This window comes from Equus caballus, chromosome 20 (genome assembly GCF_041296265.1).
Source record: "Equus caballus isolate H_3958 breed thoroughbred chromosome 20, TB-T2T, whole genome shotgun sequence".
Lineage (NCBI taxonomy): Eukaryota > Metazoa > Chordata > Mammalia > Perissodactyla > Equidae > Equus > Equus caballus.
The window spans coordinates 18,537,415-18,560,348 of NC_091703.1; the positions used below are offsets into that span (position 1 = coordinate 18,537,415).

General features: G+C 39.3%; 1 protein-coding gene across 3 annotated transcripts in view; it reads left to right on the forward strand.

The window, feature by feature from the left end:
• Positions 1 to 2: 2 nt before the first annotated feature.
• The window catches only part of KDM1B (lysine demethylase 1B), a 47,608-nt gene continuing 24,676 nt past the window's right edge, over positions 3 to 22,934 (forward strand). Inside the window, exons 1-9 of one of the 3 annotated variants that reach the window (XM_023624495.2) lie at positions 3 to 280; positions 595 to 638; positions 4,026 to 4,125; positions 5,075 to 5,202; positions 6,253 to 6,342; positions 6,877 to 6,988; positions 9,517 to 9,633; positions 17,631 to 17,669; positions 20,916 to 21,120. In XM_023624495.2, the coding sequence (XP_023480263.2) occupies positions 26 to 280; positions 595 to 638; positions 4,026 to 4,125; positions 5,075 to 5,202; positions 6,253 to 6,342; positions 6,877 to 6,988; positions 9,517 to 9,633; positions 17,631 to 17,669; positions 20,916 to 21,120 (1,090 nt within the window). In that variant the 5' untranslated portion in view covers positions 3 to 25. Of the gene's footprint in view, positions 281 to 594; positions 639 to 1,017; positions 1,244 to 4,025; positions 4,126 to 5,074; positions 5,203 to 6,252; positions 6,343 to 6,876; positions 6,989 to 9,516; positions 9,634 to 17,630; positions 17,670 to 20,915; positions 21,121 to 22,934 lie in introns of those variants that run through there. The other 2 variants (XM_023624497.2, XM_070244128.1) reach the window with 2 other exon arrangements.

Below are 22,934 nucleotides of genomic sequence, written 5' to 3' on the forward strand. Positions count from 1 at the left end.
CGCCCCGGCTTGCGCAGCGGCGGAAATGGCCAGGGCGGGGCGAACGCCGCGGCGAAGGCGAAGGCGGGTACGGTCCTCCTCCCTGGGCCCGCCGGCTCCTCCCACCCCGGGTCACGCCGTGACAGGGGCGGAAGCGGCGGCGGCGGCGGCGGCGGCGGCGGCGGCCGAGCGGAGGCTGCGGCTCGCGGCGCGGAACCTGCTGTCCTGTGCTCGCGGCGCGCGGCTCCGGAGAGGCGCCCCCAGCCCGAGGCGGCGCGCACCGTCTCACCGGCGCTCCGAGGTGGGGGGCCGGCGGCTCCGGGGGCGGGCGTGGGGGCGGCGGCGGATTTCGGGTGACAGCTCTGCACAAAGCAGTTTAGCTGGGGTGCAAGCTCTCCCTCTCCCCCGGTGCAGCGCCCCTCGCCCGGGTGGGCGGTGGACGCGTGCCCGAGGGCTGAGACCTCGCTCCCCGGCTTGGAAGCGGGGTGCGGGGTGGGGATCCCCGTCCGCGGAAGGGGGACTTCTCAGGCTGGGGTGTTGCGAGACCGCGTTCCCCAATTCCTCGCGTGTTGCGGGTCTCTCCTAACCCCCCTACAATGTTTCCTTTCTGTCCAGCGGTGCCTTCTCCACGCGACTCCTTGCACCTCTTCAGCGCAAAGGTGAGCCCCGGAGGCTGTTGCTTCTCCGAGTTCGGAGAAGAGACGAGAAAGCTTTTCGGAAAGCGAGGCGGCTTCAGCTGGCCCGGGGAGCGTTGGGGCTCCCTCCTGGGGGCTGTCAGAGCCCTGTCACCTGGGGAGCGTCTGCTGCGGGGGGAAACCCATAGTCCGGGTGTGGGAACTCCCTCGCGTGTTCTTTCCAGCCGGTAGTGTGGCGGCGCCCAGCCGGCACAGCCTCGCAGGTGTTGTAGTAAGACTCCGGCGCAGCCGGCACGCGCCGAGACACGACCAGCATTGCCAGGTTGCTGGGGTAACTCCTCCGGGACTGGGGACCCGGAGGGGGCGGCCCGATTACGGTAGCTGTGTTAGTCAACAGCCTGGCAGCTGGCAGGTGAAAGAGGAAGGAAGAGGCAGGCCCAGCTGTAGAAAGTTGGGGTTCGGTGACATGGAACCCAGCCAGATGGAGGCCCAGCCTTCCCTGGGTGAGCGTGGAGATCCGGCGCTCCACATAGACGCACACAACTCAAGGCTTTTGCGTTTTGTTTGGTTGTGTTTAAAAAATCTCTCTTTTAGTGGAAGAAAGGCGAGTGGAGAGGTTTCTTCAGGAGGTACGTGGGAAAATGACCATCAATAATTCATTGTCTTCCAGGCAGAGAAAGTAGTCAACAAAACCTTTAGGCAGTTGAACTGGATCCATATTTCGGAAAATTTCATTAGTGTGAGTGTAGTCAGGTGCTTGTCCTGCCGTATTTTAACAGCTGGTCTCTGAAGAAGTTTCTAGTAGTCTGTCCTATTTTTAGAAATTATGCTGACATCACTGTAAATTTTTATCCCAACCTGGAGTCCTTTTGATTCATATTTTTATGAATTCTGTGTGTTTTTTTAAAAAAAACTTTCTGAATAAGCTACTTCAGAAAAAAATCCTGGGAATTATTAAAATAGAAATCTAGACATTGATATATCCGCTTACATATTTACCCCCAAAAAACCCCACTGTTTTTCTCTCTTGTCACATTAAAAGAAAACCAAAGCTATGAATTTAAAATTAGGAAGAAATACGCTTATAAAATCACATTGAACCTGAAACAAGTTGATTATAGTTAAAGTTAGGTGTGTTTGTTAATTTGAAAAACCAGGTGGGAAAGCACTTTCAGTGTACTAGTTTGTTTTAATGACACTTTGATCAGCATTTCTAAGATTGTATTTAAAAGCGCAATAAATGTAGTCCTTCCAACTTTACTTAAAAATTTTTCCCTCCATTTTAATCGACAAGAACTCAGTAATAGTGAAAGTACAGAATTATAGGAAGTGTCAAAAAAGGGTAAGGGTACATAACTATTAATTGTATAACTAAAGGTAAAAAATGTGCTGTCCTAAAAATCTTCAGTTATATTTTTCCCAGATAGCATAGACAATAATGGCTTTTGTAGCTGATGTTTTCGTTTCCTCTTAACGACTTCCCGAATATATTATTTTCTATTGCAATTAAATACATATTTTCCAGTATACAGTTGGATTAAAAATGTTTGGTGAAATTTCCAGAAACTACGCTTTCTTTTGGGAATTCTTGCATTCCTGGATGACAGGGTCAAATGTTGCACAAACCTAGGCTAATTTTATTTACGTTCCCTGCATTAGATGCAAATATTTTTGCTGCAACACTTACATTTACTGTACATTTACATATTTACATATGCTTTATTTGTGGTTCATTTTATGAATAATGTGAGATACGTTTTTTATATAAAGAGATTTGTTAGATTGGACAGCCTTTGGAAACTACAAATGTGATCCCGAAAGCCTTCTTTGGGTCTAACAATTATAGATAGACGGTAATGCTTTAAACATGATTAGCGCTTTGTGTGGCAGTATAATGAGTGCTGCAGAACTAAATGGCAACTTATTTAATGCTTGAAGAACTATAATGCATTTCAGAATATGTATAGGCTTTACGTGTTCACAACTAACAAAATGGTTTTGAGAAAATGAAGACTGAGTCGAAGGAAAATTATCCATAACGTTGGTATCAAAATTTCTCAAAGTCGTTGTGGATGGCATACTGAAAGTTTTCACATGATGTTAATAATCCATGAAAAATGCTCTTAATGAATGTTGGAACAACCCGGAGATGTGAAACATTAGGATTACAAGCTCCTCAAAGCTTTTCTCAAAGCTCGAGATTATATATGTGAAATTTGTATCTTACAATAACACTTTTCCACTTTCAAATTCCTTATCCATAGGTATATCCTATTTATTTTTCATGCTATCATTTTCTGTAAGTGTGTGTGTAGTAAATACGCTGGATCAGGGGAGGAGATGTGTGATAATTGTAGAATCCATATATTATTGAGTACTTATTTATGCTAAGCATCTTTCATTCCTTATCTAATTTAATTGGAAAAATACTTGATAACTCTTAATTATTCATGATCACTATGCATTATTTTCTTGTAGACTTTTGGTTCTTAATATTTGTGTAACTGTGCTGTTATTAGACTAGTTTGAGAACTCATAACATTTTTTCAGTAGAAGATACCAGTGACACTCTAACCCAGATTCCCATATTCAGTAGTGACTGTACAGTGTGCCTGAGATTTATTTGTTGAGTTCTACTGGGAAGGAATGAGTGAGTTTTCCTTTTAAAGTATAATAAGAGATCAAAATTCAGGAACTGCTAAGAAGACACAGTAAGATGGAGAGGAACATAACGGACAAAAACTAGGTGTTTTTACTTATTGAATTTTAGAAAGATAGTGTAATTTGTTTGTTGGTCATTTGTGTGGTGTGTTTCTCATTTTTATATTTTGAAATGTACATGCTACTAATGGATAACATTTGTTGAATACTTGTAATATGACAGGCCTGGTGCTTTAAATAGGTTATCTTACTTAATCCTCACTCCAGTACTGTGGTACACTCTTGCTATGCACATTTTATATATAAGAACACTCAGGCTTAAAGAATTTAAGTAACTTGAAAGCAGTGGCTTCACACTCAGGCAATCTAACTGCAGAGTATATATTCTTTTGTTGTTATTGTTGAGGAAGATTGGCTCTGAGCTAACATCTGTTGCCAATCTTCCTCTTTTTGCTTGAGAAAGATTTTCACTGAGCTAACGCCTGTGCCAATCTTCCTCCACTTTGTATGTGGGATGCAGCCACAACATGGCTTGATGAGCAGTGTATAGGTCCCTTCCAGGGATCCGAACCCATGAATCCTGGGCTGCTGAAGTGGAGCATGCGAACTTAACTGCTATGCCACTGGGCCAGCCCCCAGAGCATATATTCTTACCTACAAAATTACATAATAACACTGCTCCAGAGTGTTGAAAGTATTAGCAGATGTTAATATTTAATGATTTCTTTTCTTTTCTTTTCTTTTTTGCAGACTTTCTGATACAATGGCAACTCCACGGGGGAGGACAAAGAAAAAAGCATCTTTTGATCATTCTCCGGATAGTCTTCCTTTGAGGAGCTCCGGGAGGCAGGTATTAGCCATTCATTCATTCAGTGCATCTGTTTTGAGCACACGGCATTATTAGGATTGAGACTGAAGAATTAGAGATGAAAAGATATAATTCCAGTCCTCAAGGAATTTGCGATCTAGTGGAGAAATTCACCCCAGGACAATCACAGTCCAGTGCAATAAAGTGATAGTATGTAGAAAAAAGCATATCTGGCAGCAGAAACAGCAAAGATAAGGTATAGAGCATAAATCAGCGTGGGTGTTTATAGAATTGCAGCTGTGTGATTGCCTCCAGGATATGAGCTGGGGCCAGCTCATACTTGACTTGTGTCACTCACAGGAATTTGGACTTCAGCTTATAGTTGGTTGGGTGCTGTTGGCGGGTTACTGGCTGCCATCCCTTTTGTAGGGCTTTTAAAAAAAATATTGAATGGTGTAATTCTTTTTCTAGAATTTTTCTAGTTTTTTAAAAATTATTTTATGGGGGTCATATTGGGTTATAACATTGTGTAAATTTCAGGTGTAATCACTATATTTCAGTTTCTGTATAGACTGCATCGTGTTCACCACCAACAGTCCAGTTTTTATCCATCACCTGGTTTTTCATCTGCAGTACTGAGAGGATGTAACTGCTCTAAGTAAAGGAAAAAAGAATCTTAATTTGAGAGTGGCTTTTATTTTGACTGATCGCAGCTTTTTCCTAAGAAAGCCTCATGTGCATTTTAGTTCTCTGCTCAGAGACCTATTGTTAAAGTGCTACTTCTATATTTCTAGCAAGTTAGTGAATTATTTACGCAGTGCAGTCTCAGGAAAATTGCTGTATTGTCAGCCCCTAAACTATTGCCACGATGTCGTTGACCTTCACGTTTAGACCTCCTCCTAACGTGGAAGTGATTTCAGTAATAAACCTTCCACCACCTTCACCCTTGACTATGCCAGTGAAAGGTTAACCTCAGCTGGTTCTTCCTCAGGCAAAGAAAAAAGCAACAGAGACAACAGACGAGGATGAAGACGGTGGGTCAGAGAAGAAGTACAGGAAATGTGAAAAGGCGGGCTGTACAGCAACGTGTCCTGTGTGCTTTGCAAGTGCTTCTGAAAGGTCTGTTTAGATGGTGTGTCTTGGCCTCACATTCCTGCCTGTGAGAGCATTCTTTGTGGGAACCATCATCCTCGAAGATAGTTTTCCTAAAGATAGATATACGTACTGTAAGTCATCTAATAATAGAGACAGTACTCGTATATTCTGTACACACCACCCCCTCTTATATGCTCCTCCTGTTAGACCTAGCCTTATCAGCTCTGCATAGTGGCCAGTGTCCTCAAATCCGACTGACAATAGCTGTACCTCTCTGGGGGGGTTGAAGGTGGGATAGGGTAAGAGGTGGGGAGACGGTAGAGAGAACCCTTGAGCTCCCTGTAAGACCACCATGTGTTTACTTTTCTCTGTGCTCTCCCTCATATAACATACCTCCTCTTCCAATAGACATATACAGGTCTCATTGAAACTCTGTAGCTAATTGCACTCTTGCCATTTTTATTAGGATGACCCAAGCATGACTTTTTACTTCTAGAGAAAAATCTTCAATTAAGGCTTAAGATTCAATACAATCTGGAAAAAAATCGCATATTTTTTTTTAATCACAGAGAGGTGGGGTGCTAGTGTTCATAATGGCATTGTATTTCATTCTTTTACTACATTATTGGCTGTTTGACAGGTTATGTTTGTCAGATTGCTTGCTCAGTGGTCAGATTCCAGTTGGCCAGACTTGTTTACTGTTCAGTATTGGGTCAGATGTTATTGCTAGAGACTGGGCTTCTCTCCTTCAACATGACCTTACACCAAGCACAGTGACACCCTTTGTTTCATGTCGTAAAACGCTATCATTGCTCCAGGGCGTCTTGATAAAACTCCAAAGCCCCAGGCCCTTCTCAGGTGCAGCCAGCTGGGTTAGGTACCACTGGTCTAGTCCCTGTGTCCTCACCATGTCTTATTATGTATCATTCATCCATTTTGTTTCCCCTGTTGTTAGGATTCTAAGTGGAGATAATGCAAAATGGGCTCATAGGAGGTGCTTGATCCATGTTTTAAAAAAAAAGTGGGAAGAAATGTTTATTCGTCACCAAAGCTACATGTTTTTGCTGTTTTCAGATGCGCCAAAAATGGCTACACATCTCGATGGTATCACCTCTCCTGTGGGGAGCATTTCTGTAATGAATGCTTTGACCATTACTACAGAAGGTTTGTTCGCTAATTGTTTGAGGTTTCTGTGGTGGAGGGGACAGTGGCAGGGGCAGTGGAGGGAGTCAGACAGTTAAGACTGAGCCTCCAGGCTTACTGAGTTATTCCACCATTTCAGTCAATGCCTGTGCTGACTACAGCTGTGCCAGAACTTTGATGACATAGTATGCATGTGTGCGCGCGTGCTTACGTGTGTGCACGCTCAGGGCTCAAAAAATATCTGCTGTGAGACAGTTGATTTCTTTAGTCTGCAAGTTCTGAAAAATCTAGGAGCTGCTTTGCTGTTGTGTGACGGTGCATGGGGAGGGATGCAAAGATTTTGGGGAGGATGCTGACGACTAGAAGGCTCTGGACAGGTAGCCACCCCTTCTTAATAGTTTCAGATACTCAACTGACAACTCGTTTTATGGGTGCTGGAATAACATTCCCCCTCCTTATAATATGGCGAGTTAAGTCCTTTACATAAGATTTATTAACCTGCCTTCTATTTTGAAAACCTGATTAACTTGATATGTTTATTTTTTTTTTTTCCAGCCATAAGGATGGATATGACAAGTATACTACGTGGAAAAAAATATGGACTAGCAATGGAAAAACTGAACCTAGTCCCAAAGCTTTCATGGCAGACCAGCAGCTGCCCTACTGGGTAAAAGGATAACCCATTATTGTTCTCTGAAACATTTGTGGAGCTAAAAGCAAGAGCATTGGATGAAAATACCAAATACTTTTTCTCTTACTGCATTTATTGTTCTATGTCTAGTAAAGCAATTCACATTTTTTATTTTTGTAGAAAACTTAGATAATTTAACATAGTATAAAGAAGAAACTAAAGACTCACCACCAGCTGGTGGTAGCTGTTGCTAAGCTTGGTACATATCTCTCTGATCTTTTTTTCTGTTCAATTGTTTTTTTTTTTTTGGTGAGGGAGATTTGCCCTGAGCCAACATCTATGCCAGTGTTCCTCTATTTTATGTGGGATGCCACCACAGCATGGCTTGACAGGCAGTGCTAGGTCCACGCCTGGCAGCTGAACTTGCTAACCTCAGGCTGCCAAAGCAGAGTGCATGAACTTAACTACTATGCCACTGGGCTGGCCCCTCTGTTTGTATTTTTATGTGTATGTTTAAACACGATTCCATGCTTTATATACAAATCCTAATTAGGTGTAAAATCATACTTTGCATATAAGTTTTTGGTAACTTTTAGTTTTTTTATTAATTTAACTTTATATTATTTTTCCATTTAGCCATTCTTTGAAAATATGTTTTAGTGATTGCATATATAAGGTAAATATATCATCATTTAATAAATGATTTGCCAGTTTTTTTAATGTAGGTAATTCTGAGCTTCTCTTGCACAATTTTTTTACTGAAGTGTAATTCACATAACATAAAATTAACTATTTTAATATGTGCAATTCAGTGGCGTTTAGTATATTCTCAATGTTGTGCAGCCACTACCTCTTATCTAATTCCAGAGCATTTTCATCATTCACAGAGGAAACCTGTGCCCATTAAGCAGTCACCTCTCATTTCTCTCTCCCGTCAGCCCCCGGTAACCACTAATCTGCTTTCTGTCTTTATGGATTTACCTATTTTGGATGTTTTATATAAAGGAATCAGGCAGTATGTGACCTGTCGCGACTGGCTTCTTTCATTTAGCATAATGTTTTTGAGGTTCATCCATGTTGTAGCATGTGTTAATACTTAATTCTTTTTTATGGGTGAATAATATTCCATTGTATGGATTTGCCACGTTTTATTTATCCATTCATCTGTTGATAGTAATTCGGGTCATTTCTACCTTTTAGTTATTGCAAATAGTGCTACCATGAACATTTGTGTACAAATATTTGCTTGAACACCTGTTTTCAATTCTTTTTGGTATATACCTAGGAATAAAATTGTTATTGTCATATGGTGATTCTATGTTTAAGTCTTTAAAGGACCGCCAAACTCTTTTCCTACCTAATAGCTGCACCATCTCTCATTCCCACCAGTAATGTATGAGGGTTCAAATTTCTCTGCATCCTCACCAGCTCATTTTCCATTTTTTTTTTATTCTAGCTATCCTAGTGGGTATGATGTGGTATCTCATTGTGGTTTTGATTTGCTTTTTCCTAATGACTGATGCATCTTTTTGTGTGCTTGTTAGCCATTTGTATATCTTCTTTGGGGAAATATTTGTTCAGATCTTTTGTCCATTTTTAAATTGTGTTGTTTGTCTTTTTTTGTTGAGTTGTAAGAGTTCTTTATATATTCTGGATACTAAACTCTTATCAGATGTGTGATTTGCAAATATTTTCTCCTATAGGTTCTCTTTTCACTTATTGTGCCCTTTGGTGCACAAATGTTTAATTTTGATGAAGTTCAGTTTACCCATTTTTTCTTTGGCTGCTTATGCTTTTGTGTCATATCTAAAAATCCATTGCCAAATCTGAGGTCATGACGTTTGACTCCCATGTTTTCTTCTAAGAGTTTTATCATTTTAGCTCTTACATTAAGGTGTTTGATCCATTTTGAGTTAATTTTTGTGTATGTGTGAAGTAGTGGTCCAACTTCATTCTTTTGCATATAGATATCTGCATACTTTTATTTTAAATAAAATCTTTTGTTTTGGCACAATTTTACATTTACAGAAAAGTTGCAAACATAGTACCGAGAGTTCCTATATATCCTTCACCCAGTTTATCCTAATGTTATCATACAACACACCATGATTATTTGTCAAACTAAGAAATTAATGTTAGTATAGTAGTAATAACTACGTTACAGACTTTGTTTGGATTTCATCAGTTTTTTCACTAGTGTCTTTTTACTCTTCCAGGATCCAAACCAGGAGACCACGTTACATTTAGTGTGTATGCTTTCTAACTGTAACTAAACTTAACTCTGATTATTTCCTTGGCTTAGAGCTGGAAAATCTTTCTGACAGCAGTAGTCAGATCCCCTTTGCACTTTCCTGGTGCCTGAGCTAGTATTGAATCAGAAATTACCCGGATGGGATAAAAGTGGATTATGTGGGTGGCGGTGATGCAAGGGGAAGAAAGAGTACTTAGAAGTGCTGAAAGCTTGGTCAAATCATATGGAGAAGATGACAGTGAGTGGTAGAGGATAAAAATGTCAGCTGGAGATTAGGCAACTCATTGACCTTGACTTACTACTTTCCGTCTAGGTTCAATGTACAAAACCCGAGTGTAGAAAATGGAGGCAGCTTACCAAGGAAATCCAGCTTACTCCACACATAGCAAGGACCTACCGGTGTGGTATGAAACCAAACACTGCTGTTAAGGTATGATCTCTGTTGGTTTCCCTTTGGAATTAATTGATAGGTTAATTTAGTTGTCAGTAATGATGTATAGTTTTCATTTGTTGTATTGATCATTGTATCAGAATTTTATTCATCCGCATATAGAAGAACTCCAACTACAATGGCTTACCAATTAAGGATTTTATTTTTTCTCATCATAAGCAGCTTGGAAATAGTCTGTCCAGGGTTGGTGTAGTTGCCCATGGAAGTGTCCTTCTAGTTTCCAGTTTTGCCAGACAGTGATTTAGCCAAAATTTGGTTCAGCCACAAGATGGTTGTTGCACTGTCAGTCATCGTGTCCAAATGCTAAGCAGAAAAGAGGGGAAAGGCAAAGGGCGGGAGGAGAGTACCAGCTGAGTCTTTCCCTCTTTTATTGGGAGATCAGGAGCTTTCCTGGAAGTTCCGACAGTGGATTTCTATTTATATCTCATTGGCTAGAACAGAATCATGCAGCTACTCTGAATAACTGTAGGACAAAGGGAGAAAATATTTTATAACTGAGCATGTTGCAATATCAAGCAAAATCACACTCCTGTTAGTAAGGAAGAAGGGATTAATGGATATGTGTGGGCAACTGGGAATCTGCCGTACCTGGTATAAAGTGCCTTTTTTGACACTTGGCAATTACTTAGTGTTTAAAAGTGTAATTGCCTTAATGTGTTAAAGCATTAGTCTGCTCAAATGTCCCTAGTTCCTTCAGTACATTAAAGAATATAGGAGACATTGTAACCTCAGAAGTAAAATACTTTTGTTTTTTAAAATTGAGATATAATGCACATAACCATAAAATCACCTTTTAAAGTATGCAATTCAGTGGTTTATGGTATGTTCACAAAGATGTACAATCATCACCAGCAAAATATTTTCTTAGTTCAAATATTTCCCTTTTAAAGAATGAATGAAAAGCTTTATAAAGTTTATGTTCAAGTTTTTAAAAGTCTAGGGTTTAAGATATAAATATTATTAAAGCAACTCATGATTATTGTAAAAATATTTGGAAGCTTTTGCGAAGTGAGATGAGAAAAAGCATATGAACGCTTGGGAGTTATTTTACTGTTTTAAATTTTACAGAAGTATTACGTGAATATAATCTCAGGGGTTAAAAAAAGTAAATTGAATATATGTATACACACACACACACAGACATGCACATGCACGAATAAAAGTGGAAGTCTTTCTTAACGACGATCTTTTCCTTCCCACCCTAACAGATAATCACTCTTAATGATTGATTTATCCTACTGGAACTTTTTGAAGTGCATTTGATTACATATTTAGGGTAGGCAGGTTTTTTAAGGCTCTTGATTCAAATATCTAAACTACTTTTTCAAAATACAGTTTTATTAGATCTATTTTTATTTATTTTTATTTTTATTATTTTTGTGCTGAAGAAGAGTTGCCCGAGCTAACATCTGTTCCTCTTTTTGCTTGAGGAAGATTCACCCTAAGCTAACATCTGTGCCAGTCTTCCTCTATTTTGTATGTGGGTTGCCACACAACATGGGCACTGTTGAGTGGCGTAGATCTGCACCCGAGGCCTGAACCTGGGCTGCCGAAGCTGCGTGCACTGAACTTAACCACTAGGCCATGGGACCGGCCCCCTTTAAACTACTTTTGGAGGTTTGAAGACCTATTGCTCAGTGATCATTTTATATAAACCTTACCTGCATTGAGTGGTAGTGTTTTTAATAGATGTAAACTGCATCTTGTTTTTTATTGAGGTATAATTACATCCTGTAATTATATGCACAGATCTTTACATGATGTTTTCACCATCCTAACAAATTCCACTTATTTCCTTCCCTCCTCCTAGAGGCAACCACTATTCTGATTTCTATGCCCTAAGCAGAGTTTTGCCCGATCTTGAACTTCATAAAAATGGAATCAGCCAATTTATACTCTTTGTGCTTGGTTTCTTTCACTGAGTAAAGTTCTTTTTGAGATTCATGCATATTGTTGCATGGATCAGTAGTTTTTTCCTTTTTATTGCTGAGTAGTGATTCATTTTATGGATATACCATGATTCTCTTAACTATTTTCTTGTTGAAGCGCACTTGTGTTGTTTTAGATTTTTGCTGTGATGAATAAAACTATGGTGAACATTCTGTTCAAGCGTTTTTGTAGACCTTTGTTTTCATTTCGTAAGAGTAAATACTTGGGTGTGGAATTGCTGAGTCAGAGGGCAAATTTATGTTTGTTTAAGAAACTGCCAAATAGTTTTCCACAGTTGCTGTAACATATTACAGCATTTGGTGGTGGTACTGTTTTTTAATTTTAGCCATTCTAGCGGGTGGGTACTGGTCTATCATTGTGGTTTTATGCATTTCCCTGATGACTAGCGATGTTGAGCATCTTTCATATGCTTGCGGGTCATTCATAGTAGTTCTTTGGAGAAATATCTGTTCAAGACTTTTTTAAAAGTTGGATTTGTCTGGTAGGAGTTATGTAATATGGATATGAGATATGTATCTTAAATATTTTCCCACTGTTTGTCTTGCCTTTTCATTTTCTTAATAGGTCTTTTGTTGAGCAGGAGTTTTTAATTTTGAAGCCTAGTTTATCCATTTTTTCTTTTATGCTTAGGGCTTTTTATATCTTTTCTGAGAAATCAGAAATCAGAACTTGCACAGATAGTCTCCTATGTTTTCTTTGAGGAAGTTTAGCCCTGAGCTAACATCTGCTGCCAGTCCTCCTCTTTTTGCTCAGGAAGATTGGCCCTGAGCTAACATCCATGCCCATCTTCCTCTACTTTATATGTAGGATACCTGCCACAGCATGGCTTGCCAAGTGGTGCCATGTCCACACCCAGGATTCTAACTGGCAAACCCCGAGCTGCTGAAGCGGAACGTGTGAACTTAACCGCTGCGCCACCAGGCTGGCCCTTTTGAGGAGCTTTATAATTTCAGCCTTTACATTTAGATCACTAATCTAGAGTTAACTTTGGTTTTGATGTGAAGTATAGGCCAAGATTCAGTTTTTTTCATATAAATATTGAGTTGTTCAGTACCATTTGTTGAAAAGACGATTTTTTTCCATTGAATTATCTTGGCACTATTACCAAAAATCAGTTGGCCGGACATGTAGGTCTATTTCTGGACTCTATTCCACGGATTTCTTTGTTTATGCTTACCCAATACACTGCTGTCTGAATTATTCTATTTTTATAGTACGTCTTAAAATCAGGTAGTGTAAGTTCCTGTGACTTTTTCTTAAGATCGTTTTGGCTATTGTAAGGTCCTTTATGTAACCATGTAAATTTTATCAGCTTGTCAGTATCGACAGAAAAGCCTCAGGGATTTTGATTGGAATGCATTGGATCTATAGATCATTTGAGGAGAATTGACTTCCTTTCACTTTTCTGTCTTCTAATCCAGGGGTCAGCAAACTCTTGTTCATGGGCCAAATCTGGCCCCCTGACTGTTTTTGAACATCAAGTTTTTTTGGAATACAGACATGCTCCTTCATTACGTATTGTATATGGCTACTTGCATGGTACAATATCAGCGTAATTCCGACAGAGGCCATATGAGCCACAGAACCTACAATACCTACTATCTTTACAGAAAATGTTTCTTGACCCCTGCTCTGACCCATACGCACAGTATATCTCTCTATCTTTTCAGGGTCTTTAATTTCTCCCAACAATGTTTTCTGGTTTTCACCAAGGATGTCGTTTGTTAACTATTTCTAGATATTTTATTTTTTCTGTGACTGTAAGTAGAATGTGCTTTTAACTTCTCTTTTGAGTTGTTTGTTGCAATTATATAGAAATACAATTTATTTTTGTATATTGACTTGAAGCCCAGAGACTTTGTTCACTTCACTTATTAAATTCCATAGATCTTTTTGTAGCTTCCTTTGGGTTTTCCACCATCGCATCAGCTGTGAATAAAACTTTTTTTTTTTTTTAAAAACTCTGTCTTTTTGCTCTTTCTTACCTTATTACATTGGTCAGGACCACCGATACAGTGTTGAATAGAAGTGGGAAAGCAGACATCCTTGCCTGTTCCTGACTTTAGGAAGATCGTGTTCAGTATTTTATCATTATGTTTAATATTGGCTGTAGTTTTTCTCAGATGCATTTTATCAGATCAAGGAACTTCCTTTCTCCTCCTAGTTTACTGAGAATTTTTTATGATGAATGGATGTTGGATTTTTTGGGTACCTTTTATGATGATCATATGGTTTTTCTTCTTTAATCTGTTAATGTGGTGAGTTATACTGATTCTGGAATGTTGAAACAACTTTGCATTCTGGGGAAAAAGTTCTACTTGTTCTTAATGTATTATCCTTTTAATGTATTGTTGGATTCGGTTGGCTAATATTTTGTTAAAGATTTTTGCATCTGTGTTCACAATGGATACTCTCTGTCATTTTCTTTTTCTGTAATATCCTCATCAGGTTCTGCTGTTAGAGTTATCCTGGCTCCATAAAATGACCTGAGAGGTATATCGTTGGTCTCTATTTTTGTTAAAGAGTTTGTGTAAGGTTATTATTTCTTCTTTAATGTTTGGTACCAGTTGGAGAGTTCAGCCACGGAACAGTCAAAAATAGCAGACTATTTTAACAGATCCTCGCCTTTGGGCCATTTTCACTCACCCTATTTCTGTGAAGTTTCTAAACAACTAAAAAAATATTTTGAATGATTTGTGTAATAACAGCATGTTGCTAAATACTAGGTGTGATTTTAGTTTGTATTTTTATATAAATACATATATAAAAAGTTTATATTAAAATCATTTTGTACTGTGCTTTGACTAGCTTTGGTTTAACTATAGTTTTGGTTTATCCATAGTCTGTCCTCTCTCTTACCTGCTTATAGGAGAATGTACAATTTTGACTTCATCTCTACTAATCATTCAACTTATCTGTGTCCCTTTTTTTGTTTACTTGATTTTTCCTTGGGTGGTATTTGTCATTTTCAGTTTCTTCAATTTAAGTGGTTTTTGAAAAGTCTGAAGTTTTCTTTAGAATGAGTTTGTTCTTAGACAAATGATACGCGTTTATCATTGAAAAATTCAAGCAATATAGAAAAGAACAAAGATGATAGTGAAAAAAAAAATCATGCAGACATCGTCATGAAATAGCCATCATTAAATGAGATTCGTTCAAGAGTTTTCCTGCACGTATACAAGGAGAAAGCCTAGCTGATAAAGAACTAGTTTTACCTAAAATGATTGAATTTAATACAACATAACTTAAAATAAGAAAAAGAAGCCAAAGTGAAGTAAGAAATTGCTCAACAAAGGATAATTATTTCCTCATCTCAAGAAATAGCAGTTTCTAAAAACTCCCTAAAAGGTTAAGAAAATGTATGATGAAAATGTTAAGAAGTTGGAATCACTCTTAACTTTTTAACAAAATTGCATGTTTCAATTTTGGGTTATATTAGTCGACACCCTGCTATGAAAGAGGAAAAAGTAAATTACATCATACTTCAGCCCACTTCCCCATTCCCCTCTCCCTGTTTTTGTTAGTGTTTGCTTTGGGTTTTAGTTTAGTTTACTCTGTTGGAGTAAATGTATCATTTATTTTCTCTAACCATAGTCCCTCCATTGTTTACTCTTGCTTCTGTATTTATGTGGATTTACTGCTCCCCACAATTTCTCTAACCACAGTTCCTTCTCTCCCAAGTTCTTTATTTTGATTCGTTGCCTGGTTGGATGTATTTTAACATCAAGTGCTTTTTTCCAGAAGGGTTCAGAGGTGTCAGATTCCTTAAGCTTTTGAAAACTTAATTGCCTTTCTTTCCTCCGAGCTGTCTTAAAGTTGAAGGCTTTATGGTCTTCCTCAATTCCAGCTTCTAAGCATGGTTATCACACCTTTGAAATCTCTTCCTCCCACTTCCCCCCAGAAATCCTCCTTGGAGACCTTATTGCTCCAGCCCGAATTGATTGCCATCCAGAGCCTGAACTTTTGAAATATTTATCTAAATGATGTTTATTGACCCAGAGTCACTTTGGATTTCAGTGTGGTATTCTGTCAAGGACAAAGTCTGGAAAGGTTTATTTGTCAAACAACATGAGAATTCAGAAGGGTAGCAAACTACGCACTGTTTTGGAGCTCACTTTTGTCATTTAATATATCTCAGTGGTGCTTCCGTATCAGTACATAAAGATCTCTTTCTCTTTAAAAACTGTGTAATAATCAGGCCACTGACTGGCTGTATCATGATGAATTTAGCATGATTGAAGGGCGTTTAGGTGACTTTTAGATGTTTACCATTAGTGACAGTGCTACAGTGAATAGCCCTATATCTATGCCATTTTTCAGTATATTTATAGGATCAATTCCTAGAAATGAAATTTGTCTCAAAGAGTATATGCAGTTGTTTTACTATGAAATAATTCATAAGGAGAAATGGGGATTTATAATTTGTATGTAAGGAATGAAGAATTAAAGCAACACTCGTGCACCCAGCACCCAGTTTTTGTTTTTTTGTTTTTTTTTGAAGATTGGCACCTGAGCTAACATCTGTTGCCAATCTTCTTTTTTTTCCTTTCTTTCTTCCCAAAGCCCCCCATCCGTAGCTGTATATTCTAGTTGTAGGTTCTCCTAGTTGTGGCATGTGGAACGCTGCCTCACCTTGGCTTGATGAGCCGTGCTGGGTCCACGCCCAGTATCTGAACTGGCAAAACCCTGGGCCACCAAAGCGGAGTGCACGAACTTAAGCGCTCGGCCACAGGGCCGGCCCCTAGCACCTAGTTTTAGAAACAGCATTACCAGTGCCCCGTAGCTCCCTGGGTGCCCCTTGGTAGTTATCTTCCTCTCCCTCCCCTGCAAGGGCAAACAGTATTCTGAATTTTGCATTTATTTTTCCTCTGCTTTTGGTTATAGAGTTAATACATATTTATGAAACCCTAAATGACATTAAACTTTTGCATATTTTTGTACTGGTTATAAATTGTATCAAATTTTTGTATTCTTCTGCAGCTTGCTCTTTTCACGCAACAGTGAAGTTTTTCACATACATCCATTTTGATGCCTAAAGGTCTGGTTCATTAATTTTCCCTGCTGTGTAGTATTGCATAATGAGAATCTACCACAGTGTATCTATTCTCCTGCTCCTGGACCTGAGAGTTGTGTCTAGTTTTTGGCTTTTACATACGGTGCTGCTGTGAGCATTCTTGCGTGCCTCTCCTAGTGCACATGTGCAGGAGTTTCTCTGGAATAGATTTGAAGGGCCGGATTTGCCAGGCCATATGGTATGCCAATCTTCAGTTTATTTAGGTAACTTTTTAATTGAAATATAACACACAAACAGAAAATGCACAAATCAAAATGCATTGCTCAATGAATTTTCACAAAGTCCCCATTTAGCCGGCTCCCAGTAAAGAAATCAAACATTTACAGGCCCCTCTTATACCCTCTTTCACTCACAACTTCCATCCCTTGTTCCTCCACTTATTATTCTGATTTGCAACACTTTAGGTATTTTGCTTGCTTTTGAACTTTATGTAGATAGAATCATACAGTGTGTGTTCTTTTGGGTCTGGCTGGTTTCTCTCGCTGCTGTTTGAATGTAACACAGTGTTGTATTTACCATGCTACTGTTGATGGACCTCTGGGTTGTTTTTAGCTTTTTTCTATTACGAGCAACGCCCCTTTGAACAATTTCTAGTACTTCTGTTGGTGCACATGTACGAGAATCTCTCTAGAAAATATAACAAGGTTGGAGTTCCTCGGCATGTAGTACATACATCTTCAGTTATACAAGATAATGCCAAATCATCATGCATTTAAAAGTTTCATATTCTGTCAAATTGCTCTCCAGAGTCATTATATTCCTTTAGATTTCCCCCCCAGACATCCTTATTAGAGTGGCTGTCCTCCCCACATCCTTGCTTACACAGTATTTTATCACACTTTTTTTCTTTGAAGGTCTGATCGGTGTAAAGAGATCTCTTATTGAAGGTAAATTGACAGATAAGACTATATTTCATGAGTAAACCTAATTAATGTTTGGTTTTCTTTTGCAGCCCGAGACCTCAGACCATTGTTCCCTTCCAGAGGATCTAGTGAGTATTTCTGCATGTTCTAGGCTAGAGTTCATTATGATAAGTACTATAAGTAAATGACAACAACAGTTTTATGAGTTTCTCTTTATTTGGTTACTGATCAAATGCTGTTTAATCTAACATGATAACTATACGATGAAAATGCTAGCAATAGTGGTATTATGGGTGATCCTCCACCAAGTTAAAAAAAAAAAAAAAAAAGTAAGCTTATATTGCTCTGCATTAAAAGGACATTAAAAGGAAGAAACTGCTCCCTTGCATTACTACAAGGATCAGACTTGTTATACTTGTTTTTCATGGATGGCTTTGTGACTTTATCTCCACTTGAACCCTTCCAAGAAAGAAACGAGAGGCCTGTAATTTAATGGTCTTGGCCGAGACTCAGCTGTGAGAGTGTTCTTGTGTATTCTGACCTCTGTGTAACTGCTTTCTCCAGTCCCTGCCCAGATAAGGAAGGACAAGCAGCATCTCCACCTGGCAAAGCCTCGGCCCATTTCATTTGTCTTATAAAATGTTGCTACCTGAGCTGGCAGATTCCATGGGCCGTGAAACCAGATGAAACGGCTGTTTTAGAAAATTATTTTTTAAAATTCTGAGTTATTCTGCATTTCAGTGATTCAGGATTATAATTTGCAGTTTTTCTAGATTTCTGAATCTCAGGGACTATGATTGATTTTTAGGCAAAGGGAGGATTGACACCTAACAAATCTACTTTAGATCCATTCTGTTATATAAAGGGGTGTGAGATGCACACACACGTGTGTATATATATTTTTTAAATAATTAGTTGCACCCTCAAACATTTTCATCATAAAGCGGTGGCCCAAATAATTTCTGGATTTAGGGTAGACAGGATGACATTATAGAAAGAAAGTAAAAAATTACTTTAAATACAGTTACAATACCTCATGAGTCCAGCCCCTAGTATTCAGACCATTTTGCATGCAGGAGAATCTGAACTTTGGGAGAGAGGCCATATTCTTGGGATCTAAGAACTTGAAAAAGTTGAGAAGAGTCCCTGGATGCTCACCTGCCAGTTATTTATTTTTGCGTTCGGTTAAGAAAGAGCCAGGAGCAAGTTTATAGCCATAATCACTAACCTTATGCTTTTTCTATTACTATGGATTTTAGGGTCGCTTTTAAAGCGGTTTCTAAATTTTGAGCGCCTGAGTTAGTTTCCTAAGGCTGCCATAACACGTTACTGCAAACTGGGTGGCTTAAAGCAACAGAAGTTTATTGTCTCATGGTTCCAGAGGCTCTGAGTCCGAAATCAAGGTGTCAGCAGGGCCGTGAGGTCCCTGACGTCTCCAGGGGAGGGTTCTTCCTTGCCTCTTCCAGCTTCTGGTGTTGCCAGCAATCTTTGGCGTTCTCTGGCTTGTAGATGCCTCACTCCAATCTCTGCCTCCATCGTCACATGACCCTCTTCCTTGTCTCTGTGTCTCCCCTGTCTCTGTATCTCTTCTTATAAGGACACCAGTCATAGTAAATTTAGGGCTCACTTTACTCCAGTGTGACCTTGTCTTAACTAATCATATTTGCAAAGCCGCTGTTTCCAGATCAGGTCACAGTCTGTGGTTTTGGGTGGACATGAGTTTTGAGGGAATGCTATTTAACATAGTATACTGGGTATTTCATTGAATATGCTAGTAAGTTGACTATATCAAGTCTGATTTCTTCAGAGGTTTGTGTATTAAAGGTAGGAGTGGGATTTTCGATGGCATGTTGACAGAATTATATCCAGGTGTTGAGGAATGGTGAGTGTGTTGAGAAACACACTTGGAATAGCAAGATCAAGTGGTGATTTATTAGTCAGCATTTGAGTTTCTCGTATTGCACTGCAGAGGCTGGTTGGAACACCCTCAAGTGGGCTTAAAACAGGAAGAGAAACTAGGAGGAGGTTACAGGATGGCAGGGTGTCTTTTGGGTCCTGACTCAATTTATCAACAAAGCTGCAAGACCCAGAAAATGGAAGAGAATGGAAAGAGCCTGAATTCATATTTTTTAAGGCACCTACCTTCTGCTCTCTAAGTGGTCCTTTTGGAATGTTGGGATCTGAACACTCATTTCACTCTCTCTTTGGGGCTGAGCTCCGATGTAGGTCCAGAGAGGCGGCCCTGGTGTGTTGGGGAAGGGACTGAAGCTTCCCTTCTTTTCGCTACAGCACAGCCTGGTCAAGGGTAGCCAAACCTAAAACAAGCTTGAGAACAAAGATTGCAGACTGACATGGCCTGAGGGGCCAGGAAAGTAAAATGAATGTGTGAAGCAGCTGGATTTATTTAATAGGGGATGTTGGGGCTTGTAGTAAACTGAAAAACGCTTTCCCCAGATTTGGACCCTGTGAAGTGTGGAGGCCAAACAAAATGTATCTCCAAACTGGATTCACCCTGTAAACTTTTAGTTCTCAAACCCCTGCTTGATGGCAAGTGGCATTTGCTGGGAGCCTGGAGAACTAACATCAGAGGGGCCCTGAGCTTGAGGTTTTTCTGTACCAGATTCTTAGAGTTCTTGGAGTATACATTCAAGATCACGTTTGGAAAAGGCTGCCTAACATAGGATTTGTGATAGTGTTTCTAGAAGCCAAGTAAATTTTATTTTTATTGCAATAATTAGTCATCACGGGATGCTTTGATCCAATGACTCCATATGTTAAAGCAACTCTGGAATGTGATCACATATTTTAAGACCGAAAATAGCTTTTCTTGTTCATTTCTAAATTTAGCATCTTATTTTGAGGATTATAGTGTATTTTTCCCTCTGAAAGTTTTTTAGTAGCCTCTGGTGAGAAGCAGGAACGCTTGACTACTGTTTAAGAGAATAATTTTTCATGGCCAGTTTCTCAATTTCAATTATCTTTCAATCCTAAATAAAAAGGGAGGATGGTTGATAAATGATTACTGACTAGAAAGAAATTTCTTGTATCACACTTAAACCTAGGCTTGCCATATAGTAAATAGATGCAGCTTTAAGACTTACCTGGAGTTGGAGGTTTTTTTTGAGGAGGAGAGGGGGAGAGGCGAAGGCTGTTGCCGTATATCTGAAAGGAAGCATTCTTTCTGGGTATTGCCAACCATTTTTGTTTCTAAATCTGAGTGTGCGGAACTCTGGTGTAGGATTCTTGAGTGGGAAGAGGCAGAGTAGAGGGTTAAGGGTGAATGCAATGAAGAGAATCATCTGTCCTTGGCTGAATCTGCATGTACATTCCTTGTCTGCCCTTGTCGCTCTTCGTCTCGCTCTGCTCCATTTCAGAGAGTGTCGGAAGTTTCCAACCACTGGTGGTACTCCATGCTCATCCTACCTCCTTTGCTGAAAGACAGCGTGGCAGCACCCCTGCTCTCTGCCTACTACCCCGACTGCGTTGGCATGAGCCCCTCCTGCACCAGCACAAACCGCGCAGCCAGCGACACCAGCCCCGGGAAGCTGGAGCACTCCAAGGCGGTCCCCTCTGTGCTGGGTGAGAGCTGGTCCTGGCATGCCCTGCTTTCCCTTCCCCCCTCTTTTCCTGGATATGTGTGGGTGAGCAGAATGGAAAAGACTTTTTTAATGTGTGCATCATATGACATAAAGCACTTCATTGTTTCACGGATTTGGTTATACTGTGGATCGCTCATATCATTTGTAAATATTGTGCAGTTATCCCACAACTAGAAGGACCTGCAACTAAGATGTACAACTATGTATGGGGGTGAGGTTGGGAAATAAAGCAGAAAAAAAAAATATTGTGCAGTTAATTTTTCCCTCAATAATTGGAAAGTCTAACACTTGGCCAGGAATCATGTCTACGGGTTTTAATGAGTATTTATTTGAAAGTTGGATAGCTGCATGATTTGATGATAATGCAAATTCTTACATATCAGAAGCAAGTTGTGACTATATGAGCAGCTCTTCTTTTTTCTGAGTCTTTCTGCTTCTAATTATGCCATTGGTGATCTCGGCAAAATGATCCACTCTTGAAAAAACTCACAACTTCAGGTCAGGGCAGGCATTTACTTTAAAGGAATCTTAATTCTACATCAGAATTGCTGGTGCACAAGGAGAGTTCTAGATCTTCTGCCTGCATACTAACAAACTTTGTTTTTGGTGGTGCAAATAGATTTTTGACATTGTGGCCCTATCTTAAGGTTTCTAACTCATAACGTTGGGCCCTCTAAAAAGGTAGATATGGTCGAAATCAAAGCTGAGGTGATAAATTCCAGTGTTAATGAAGGTGGAATGAAACAGGCACTCACATACTCTTAGTGGGTGTGTACCTTTATGAAGGACAATTTGGCAGTGTGAATCTAAAACCTTAAAGTAGATCCCCTTTGACCCTAGGAATTTATCCTAAGTAAATTATCAAAGTAAATTATCAAAAGTCCAAACATTTATGTGGAATGAAGTTTGTGTGGCATTGTTTACAATAGTGAAATAATTAAATGAAATTTAAATGTCCAGCAGCAGGGGAATGGTTAAATAATAAATAAAAATTGTATGTCCTTTGAAGTCGTATTTAATGACATGGGAAAATGTTCATGATATCATGAATTTAAAAAGCAGATTAGAAAACAGCATTTTTTTCCAGCTTTGGAAAAACAAGTATCTATTATATCAATATTCTCTATTCGTAGAAACAGAACTGATTTAGATTGTCCTTCTAAATGTAACCCCACTACTCAAGGATTGTCAGGAATGAGAAATTGTTGTTTACTTCTGTGAACCTATTCATTCTATAATCAGAAAAATCCAATAAAACTTACTTTTAAAATATATTTCCATAGGGAGTTGGTGTTCAGTGGGTATAGAGTTTCAGTCTTACAAGATACACAAGTTCTGAGGCTGGCCCTGTGGCCAAGTGGTTAAGTTTGCACACTCCGCTTCAGCGGCCCAGGGTTTGGATCCTGGGCGCGGACATGGCACCGCTCATTAGGCCACGTTGAGGTGGCATCCCACATGCCACAACTGGAAGGACCTACAACTAAAATATACAACTATGTACTGGGGGGATTTGGGGAGAAAAAAGCAGGGAAAAAAAAAAAAAGATTGGCAACAGTTGTAAGCTCAGGTGCCAATCTTTAAAAAAAAATTAAAAAAAACACAAGTTCTGGAGATCTGTTGCACAACATTGTGAATATACTTAACGCTACTGAGCTGCACACTTAAACATGGTGAAGATGGTAAATTTTATAGTGTTTATTTTTTTACCACAATTAAAAATCTAAAAAAATTTCTATGCCATGGAAATTAAATTTGTTAAAAAATAATGGGAAAAAATATTTAATTCAAGCATAT